The following is an 8,960-nucleotide window of genomic DNA, read 5'->3' as shown; positions in this document are numbered from 1 at the left end:
TTTGTATTTTGCAAACTTAATGCACATGTTATCATGCAGCACCTAGTTGTGCTTTTTCGGGGGACCATGTGCTGCTCAGATAAAGGTAATAAACAATTAAATGTTTCCCTTTATAGAAGCCAAGTGTTTACCTTTTTGCTTTTTAAAAAACAAAATGTTAGGTTAGTTGTTTGGTTAAATGTAATAAGCACACTGCATTCCCCTCATGATGCAAGTTTATTCCTTTGATTATTTAAGGACATTTTTTTTTTTTTTTTGGGGGGGGATGTGATTCTTTTTTTATTTTGGAGTTTTTTGGTTGGTTTGTTTTTGTTTTTGTGGTTTTTTAAAGTTTTTATTTACAAGCAAACTTTCTACAAAATAAACAACCTTTCTGTAAAAACTCTGTTAATAGTTTCTTCTTTCTGTGTCCCACTGTTTGCTTTCCTCGTTGGCAGATCCATCTTTCCATATTTGACAAAGAAAGATACTCCCATGTTCATGCATTGGCACAGATTTTATCATTTTGATCCAACCCCACTCAAAATAGTTTCTTCTTTCTGTGTCCCACTGTTTGTTTTCCTCGTTGGCAGATCCATCTTTCCATATTTGACAAAGATACTCCCATGTTCATGCATTGGCACAGATTTTATCATTTTGATCCAACCCCACTCAAAGCAGGTCTTATTAGACCAGGTTTCTCAGACCCTTCTCCAATCAAAATTGATGTATTTTAACAGGGACCTGAGGCAAAATCAAGCTCTGAGTGCTGGAATTTAACCTTGGCTTACTTTTGTATAGAGAGGGTAGATATTTCACAAAATAAAAAAGGTAATTTTCTGTGAGAGACAGCTGTAGTTACAAAGGCATTGGTGGTTTCTCTCCTGAAGTCAGAGTTTCATTTTCACACCAGCTTTACAGACATCATATCCAAATTCAGCAGATGGCAGGGCCCAACATTATTAGCATTCAGTGGCTCTGAATAATCTTCAGTAAAACACAAACCTGCCAAAAATGCACAGATAATTAAATACTTCATGGTCTGTACTTCTTCACTGCATGTCTCCATTCTGGAGTAACTTCATTTCCACTGATTATCTGTCCTGACAGCTTTGGGAGAATCCACCCCATCAGCCAGTTTATCCAGGTACCTACGGCTAAGGTCAGCAACATCAGTGTCCCTCCCCATGACTTTGTTTTTTATGGCAAGCTAGGAATACCATGCTGGTGTCTAGGAAGCTAGGAATGACACTGATTTTTAATTGCTGATGAAGAGTTACATTTTATTGTTCTGTTTCTAACCCACTAGGCAGCTGTGCCTATTTTCTCTTAGAATTTCAGCTTTGGTGTCCAGTGTTCCTGGACAGAAACCACACCTACAAATGGTCCTTTCAGCAAGCTTGTCCAGTTCAGGCATCTGTATTTTTGTATTTTGCAAACTTAATGCACATGTTATCATGCAGCACCTAGTTGTGCTTTTTCGGGGGACGATGTGCTGCTCAGATAAAGGTAATAAACAATTAAATGTTTCCCTTTACAGAAGCCAAGTGTTTACCTTTTTGCTTTTTAAAAAACAAAATGTTAGGTTAGTTGTTTGGTTAAATGTAATAAGCACACTGCATTCCCCTCATGATGCAAGTTTATTCCTTTGATTATTTAAGGACACACAAAACCAATATAAGATATTTTTTAGAGGCACAAGTACCCTCAAAGTATGATTATGTATGATGGAAGTTTGTACTCTTTTCCAGTGTAATTTTAATATCACTGTTATTTCTGCACAGTATGGTCAGTGAGATGGGTCTGCATACTAACAGTGACATCATCTACTATAATCCTTCATTCCATTTCTGACCTGAAAAGGCTCCCATTCCTAAATTAAGTGAAATAATTAAGTGTCTTGTATATTCACTTTTTTTCCCCTGTGTCCTCAAAATCTCTGTGAGGACCTGCACTTGGAGGGCTGGATTGAAGGGTTAGAAGGCCTGGAAAGGATCACACCAGCAATTATCCATCTGGAAATACATTTATATACTTCTGAAGAGTTAAGAGTGCAAGGTGGGCTGTAGGGGATTATTTAAAGTGCATCTAAATGTCTGACACTGCTTTTTTTTCCAAGAAGACTCCCACAGATTTTCTCTAATAGCCTGTGAGACCATATCACAGATGACATTGAGAATAAAACACTTCCAAGAACTTCCCTCCTGCATCAGCTTCTAGCCAAACCAGGAACAACAGGACCCAAACTCTGGCTTTGAGGAAGAAGACCACCATTATGGCTCTTTTTTGGTCTCAAGAAGGTCTTAGATAAGATATTTAATTAAAAATATTTTTAATCTATATTAGATGCTTCTGTTGTGGTGGAGAAACTTCAATACACCATGGGGTTTGTCTTTCTGCTAGGATGGGAGAAATAGAATGTAAAGCAAACAGTGTAAAGCAGGGAAGGCTTTATTTCCAAGTTATGTGCCATGGCTTCCTTCAGCAAAATAAGCATGTAAGGGCAGTGTGGAGGAGAACAGAGGAAAGAAGCACAAGGCCTTTGACCACACTGTCAGCTCCTTCAGAGGTTTCTCTGCTGACTGGCAGCCTGGCAGGCTCCTAAGGTTTCCTACAAGCACTGACCTTGGCATGCAGCTGCACAAGAGAGGCTCAAGGAGGAAGACCATGCTGTGGAGAGAGAAATCAGGGTCTCACCTGTCCTTGTAAAGGCCAAAGGGTCACTGCAGCAGCCAAACAAACGGAGAAACTACGTCATTCTTCAGGCAAACACTGGGTCTCTCTGGTAAGAACGTGCCAATGTCCAAGGCTGCAGAGGGTGATGTTCCTGAGGGTATGATGCTTGTCCAGCAGTCCTTGTGCTATACTTCCCTCCAGGAGTACTGGCCTGCAGGATGGGGAGAAAGACATTAAAGCAAATAATCAAATCTATAGGCCTAGATTTGGTGAATGGTTGTAGTGTGGATTCATATAGACTGCATGATATGCTGATACACCATTTATACAGCATCAGTATTTTCCACTGAAAAATTTTGCTAAGCAACTGATGCCTATATAACTTAGATCACAGTTACAAGGTGCTTATTTAGCTTGAGTTATAAGAGACCAATATAACCTGATGTATCTATATAACCTGTTATCAATACAACTTAAATCATGACTTTTGTATATCTACATAATCTGATACCTATATAACCTGAATCACAGATTTTTACAGCTATATGACCTGATTCATAACTTTTATGTCTATATAACCTGATATAAATCACTTTTTACATGATGTAATGGCTAGTATATGGTTAACGGGTTGCTTAATGCTGAATAGACCAAAAAAACCAAAACAAAACAAAACAAAACAAACCCCAAAACAAAAAGCCCCCACAAAAACTCCAAACAAAACAAAACAAACAAAAAAACAAAACAAACCAAACAAACAAACAAACAAAAAAAACAACCTCACCAGGTGGATAGTTTCAGAGATAGATAAGTATAGTACTAACAAAAAACTGGCAAGTGCAAAGCCACAAAACAAAGAATTTAGACCACTTAAGACCAGACAGGCCAAGGAACAGCATAACTGTGCAAGCTCCAAAGACAAAGTTGAAAAGTTCAGATGCAAGGAAGACTTTGGAAGCCTTCATCAAAGACCCCCGCCGACCCCCAAATTGGCAAGGCCCAAGCACAGTGCGCAACAACTATTTATAACCGTGAGATCACACTATGTCAATGGGTTCCAGCATGCATAGGATGATGTTTTAGTGACACAGTAACATTAAACTATAGTTACTGTATGTTGTAGCGTGTTTTGTATGCTTTTCCAATGTTAAGTTGCAAACTGGTTTGTTCCATGTACCCCCTTATTAGTAATGGCTCTGCCCTGGTTCTCTCCTCCCTCACTTTTCTCCCCCCTGGGAACCAGGTATCTGTTCCTTAGTCCCTCCCTGGTGCCCTGTCCGTCACTCGGCGGCCCATCCTTTTCCTCTAGAATCTTCCATCCAGGGCATAGAGTGATTGGTTCGGGGGCCAGGGCCCCTCCCCAGGCTTTTCCCTGTTGGCTAGTCTGCTGTATCAGTCACCCTCACCCCACTCCCACCTTTTCTCTGATTAGTTGAAGAGCGGACTCTACCTCTGTATCCTCCCCTCTTTAAAAGTCAGTGTCAGACGCCCATTTGGGGTCTCCAGCTGTCGGTGCCTTTTGAGCTGATCTGTTGGTGTTGCACTGCAGCTGGAGTCCATCTCTCTAGCTCCTGATGGGTAGCAGCCCTTTCTCTGCAGATCCTCGTCCCTCAAGGCAAAAGCCTTAGGTGCCTTCCTGACCAGGTCAGGGAACGGGAGAGTGCCCCAGTGCTGCTGGTGGTGCTGGCCACAGCTGGCAGGGACATCCCGAAGGGGCAATCACCTTCTCCTTTGAACCAAACAAACAAACAAACAAAAAAAACAACCTCACCAGGTGGATAGTTTCAGAGATAGATAAGTATAGTACTAATAAAAAACTGGCAAGTGCAAAGCCACAAAACAAAGAATTTAGACCACTTAAGACCAGACAGGCCAAGGAACAGCATAACTGTGCAAGCTCCAAAGACAAAGTTGAAAAGTTCAGATGCAAGGAAGACTTTGGAAGCCTTCATCAAAGACCCCCGCCGACCCCCAAATTGGCAAGGCCCAAGCACAGTGCGCAACAACTATTTATAACCGTGAGATCACACTATGTCAATGGGTTCCAGCATGCATAGGATGATGTTTTAGTGACACAGTACCATTAAACTGTAGTTACTGTATGTTGTAGCGTGTTTTGTATGCTTTTCCAATGTTAAGTTGCAAACTGGTTTGTTCCATGTACCCCCTTATTAGTAATGGCTCTGCCCTGGTTCTCTCCTCCCTCACTTTTCTCCCCCCTGGGAACCAGGTATCTGTTCCTTAGTCCCTCCCTGGTGCCCTGTCCGTCACTCGGCGGCCCATCCTTTTCCTCTAGAATCTTCCATCCAGGGCATAGAGTGATTGGTTCGGGGGCCAGGGCCCCTCCCCAGGCTTTTCCCTGTTGGCTAGTCTGCTGTATCAGTCACCCTCACCCCACTCCCACCTTTTCTCTGATTAGTTGAAGAGCGGACTCCACCTCTGTATCCTCCCCTCTTTAAAAGTCAGTGTCAGACGCCCATTTGGGGTCTCCAGCTGTCGGTGCCTTTTGAGCTGATCTGTTGGTGTTGCACTGCAGCTGGAGTCCATCTCTCTAGCTCCTGATGGGTAGCAGCCCTTTCTCTGCAGATCCTCGTCCCTCAAGGCAAAAGCCTTAGGTGCCTTCCTGACCAGGTCAGGGAACGGGAGAGTGCCCCAGTGCTGCTGGTGGTGCTGGCCACAGCTGGCAGGGACATCCCGAAGGGGCAATCACCTTCTCCTTTGAAGCCAGCCGCCGCTGCACCTGTATAAATACACCACTGCACTTGACACAGGTGGGTGAGTTAGGAGGAGAAATCCCCCTGCCCTCCAGCACTGCATAAACAAATACCTGCTCTACAGACACCGGTCTATGTGCTTTTATTTCCAGCCTGTCTTTCGGGCATCACAACAGAGAAGTTTGCATGTCATTGCAGTACGGCTGGTTATGTGGAATTTTGGGGAGAAAATCTGGCTTGCAGCTGTTTACCTCCATGTGGGCGTTTGATTTGACAGCCATAATTTTCACATGTACATTGTATTACAGGACATCAGAACTTGGTTCTTCATTAAGTCTGACACTGTAGCATCACATTTTGCCTTTCCATGTACCATCTGGAAAAAATGTTTCCATGCTGGATTTTCCAAAGAGGAAAAGCAGTGTAACACTCAGGAAGTCACTGAAATGGCACCAGAGCTCAAGAAGCTTTTGGACGATACCCTCAGGCATAGGGTGGTGACTTTTGGAAATGGTAGTGTGCGGGACCAGGAGTGGGACTCAATGGTCCTGATGGGTCCCTTACAATTCAGCATTCTGTGGTTCTGCAAATTTTCAACACCTGAGCATCACGTACAGCTTGTTGCCCGCTTGATTAAATCTCACTGCTTGTCGATTAGGCCTGAAAACACACAAAGACCAAATATCAAAGAACGCCTTTTCTTAAGGAAATTTCCACTTTCCTAAGGAAAGTTCCGTTTCCCAGCGACGGGGCTGGCTTGAGGGGACGGACTACATTTCCCATGAGGCTCTGCGGGGCGCGGCACAAATGCGTCACCCGCGGTGGCCGCGGGAAGGCGCCCGGCGCGCCCCGAGCATGGCGGCGGTGCCGGCGCTGCGGGTGGCGGCGCGGCGGGGCCCGGGGCTCGGCCCCGCGGGGCTCAGGGCGCTGTGGGGAGGCCGCAGGTACCGCAGGGCACAGGGTGGGGGTGGCTTCTGGCCTTCTCTGCGTGCCGGCCTTAACCGGGCCATGGAGGTCATTTAGCCCGACACCCCCTGAGCAAGTCCCTCAGGGTTCGTCAGGCGGATTTGGAATGTCCTTGGGGAAGGAGACTCCGCAGGTTCTCTGGGCAGCCAGCGCCCACCGAGGTGCACTGCTGCCGGGGTGCGGTGGTGCAGGGTTGGAGCCTTTAGAGCTGTTACTGCTTTTGTTAGGAGTGGGAAGAGAGGGATTTCACGGAACGAAAAACAGTTCCTCTGTAACATTTTGCGTGAAACCACGCATGGGTTGTTGACTAGGGGCATATGAGAAGGCATTTTTTTTTGCTTAAAAACTAGTAGTGATTTTTTTTTTTTAAACATATGGGCACTGATTTTCTTCTGTAGTAGTGGTTGTTTTCTGATATGCTTTTTATTCACAGCAAATTAGAAAATGGAGCTGTAACTCCCAAAAGAAAAGAAGTAACTAATCTTGTTAAAATGTTGTTTTCACTCAGACCAGTGAAATAAGGTGGGTGGGTGATAGCTCTGCGGAGGCAGCCTGTGTGGCGAGCAGCACTGGGGAAAGCCGGTGCACTTCTGGCTGACAGACCTGACGAGTCCCTGGATGTGTGGAGTGGTTTATTTTATTTTAACAAAAATGCTCTGACTCTGTCTTGAGTAGCCCAGAGGCTGAAAATGTGTTCTGGTGCCAGCAGGAAGGAGGAAAGAGAAGTGGAAGCAGACGGAGCAGTTGCTGAGAAAGAGGAGAGGAGCGAGCCCAGCCTGATCCGCCCGCCGCCACGCCGCCGGAGCTACGTCCCGCCCGAGGACCTGCAGAGCTGCCTCGAGTCCCACGTCAGGGAGGTCTTCGGGCCCGCTGTTCCCGAGGACTGGCAGCAGGCTCCCCTGCAGGAGAACAGGCTGAAGCATCGCCTGCTGGCCCGGCTGGCGGCAGAGCTGGGACACGCCGTCCCTAACTCGCAGCTGCACCGCATGCGCCGCGCCGGGGACGTGCTGGGTTTCTATCGCAGCCCCGTGAAGGACAGCACGGAGATTGATGAACTCGCGGCCGCAGAGCTGCCCCCGAACCTGAAAATCATCTGGCAGCAGTGAGTCCCCCCACAGAGCATCCCTGTGCCTGGCTGGTGCTGCAGGGCAGCAGCACGGCCTTCTGGTTGGGGTGAGATCTGTGAATTTCAGTAATAAAGGTTCACTGTGCTGTGCTCAGTTTGGCTGTTCCTGTTCTGCTCTTTTTTCCCTGCAGACCAGTTCTTGTGAGGCACTGGTGCAGCGTGGGCACTGCCAGCTGCCCCCTGCCCCTTTTTCCTGCTGCTGGGCACTGACAGGATCCGGTGGGGATCAACAAGGGGGCCATCTCCACAGTTTCTGCTCTGCACCTCTGTGTTGCTTTTGGCTGGGGTAGAGTTGATTTGGTTCCCAGGGGCTGTTATAGGGCTGTATTTTTGACCTGTGCTGAACTCAGGGCTGATAATACTGAGATGTTTTTGCTATTGCTGAGCAGGCACAAGGCCAAAACAAAAGCCAAGGCCTTTCCTGTTATTCTTACTGCCGCACTGGTGAAGGGATTGGGGATATATGGGAGGGGACACAGCCAGGACAGGTGACCCAAACTGACGCAAGGGATATTCCAGACCATAGGGCATCAGGCTCAGTGTATAAAAAAATGGGGGACGAAGGAAACAGGGGACATATGGAGTGATGGCATTTGTCCTTCCAAGTCATTGATGTACCATGGGACCCTGCTCTGTTGGAGGTGCTGAACACCAGCCTAACCATGGGAAGCAGGCTATTAATTCCTTATTTTGCTTTGCTTGTGTGTGCAGCCTTTGCTTCCCCTATTAAACTGTCCTTATCCCAACGCATGAGTTTCACCTTATCCCAACACGTGAGTTTCACCTTTCAAAGCTTTTACCTTTGTGATTCTCCGGACCATGCCATTGTGCTTCCCACTGCTCCCACTGTGGCTCACAGAGATCTTTTGCTTTCCTTCTGTTTTGCTGCTGTGAAAGCCAATGCCTATGTGGCCACTCTGGGGATGTGCTTGGCAAGCACTGGAGCACAGGTGCCAGGCTCTGGAATGCTTTTTCCAGGGCTGATGAATGGCACTGTAGCTGTCTGCCTGGCTAGATTTCTTCGTACTGTTCCTGGTTGGCCCAGATCTGGCTGTCAAAATAATTGAAGGAGTTGCCAACAGGAGTGGTGTGAGGATTAGTCTGTGCTAGCCTTCAGGATGCCGTGATCTTTCCATTTCCCTTTCTCAAAAGGAAAAAACAAAATAAGAAAATTTGTTCAGTTGACCTGTTTCGTATCTTACCATATGTCAGCAAGAGCTCTCATGGAATGAAACATTCAACATAGCCAAAATTTATGTTGTCTTTCCAGAATATGAAACTTGGTGGGTTTTATAACACATAATTCAGTTGAGCTTTACTTCTTTTCCTTATATTTACTTTCACTTGAAAACATCAGAACACTGCATAACTGCAGTGCAGTGTTGTCTAAGTAATCCATGCTACCAGACTTTACAACTGTACATCCCTGATTTGTGGATCAGATGGGATACATTCTCCTTAAGCATCCAGACAGTTTCTGTTTAAAGGAAAAAGTAACC

General features: G+C 46.0%; 1 protein-coding gene across 2 annotated transcripts; it reads left to right on the top strand.

The window, feature by feature from the left end:
• The first annotated feature begins 6,189 nt into the window (after window positions 1-6,189).
• MRPL50 (mitochondrial ribosomal protein L50) lies at window positions 6,190-7,555 on the top strand. Of its 2 annotated transcripts, none has more exons than XM_041409681.1 (2): window positions 6,190-6,313; window positions 7,042-7,555. In XM_041409681.1, the coding sequence occupies exons 1-2, from the start codon at window positions 6,225-6,227 to the stop codon at window positions 7,439-7,441; spliced, it is 489 nt and encodes a 162-aa protein (XP_041265615.1). In that variant the 5' UTR covers window positions 6,190-6,224; the 3' UTR covers window positions 7,442-7,555. The 2 variants fall into 2 exon arrangements, with proteins under 2 accessions (XP_041265615.1, XP_041265616.1); XM_041409682.1 differs by having other exon boundaries at window positions 6,192-6,313; window positions 7,045-7,555.
• Window positions 7,556-8,960: the final 1,405 nt, after the last annotated feature.

Source organism: Onychostruthus taczanowskii, unplaced genomic scaffold, assembly GCF_017590055.1.
Source record: "Onychostruthus taczanowskii isolate IOZ18803 unplaced genomic scaffold, ASM1759005v1 scaffold306, whole genome shotgun sequence".
In the NCBI taxonomy this organism is placed as follows: Eukaryota; Metazoa; Chordata; class Aves; order Passeriformes; family Passeridae; genus Onychostruthus; species Onychostruthus taczanowskii.
This window is presented reverse-complemented; position numbering and strand designations above follow the sequence as displayed.

Bases quoted from the DNA above. Each gene is read 5' to 3' on its own strand.
- MRPL50 (XM_041409681.1), top strand. From the start codon at position 6,225: ATGGCGGCGGTGCCGGCGCTGCGGGTGGCGGCGCGGCGGGGCCCGGGG. The intron at 6,314-7,041 runs GTACCGCAGGGC...TTCTGGTGCCAG, and splicing joins GCGCTGTGGGGAGGCCGCAG to CAGGAAGGAGGAAAGAGAAG.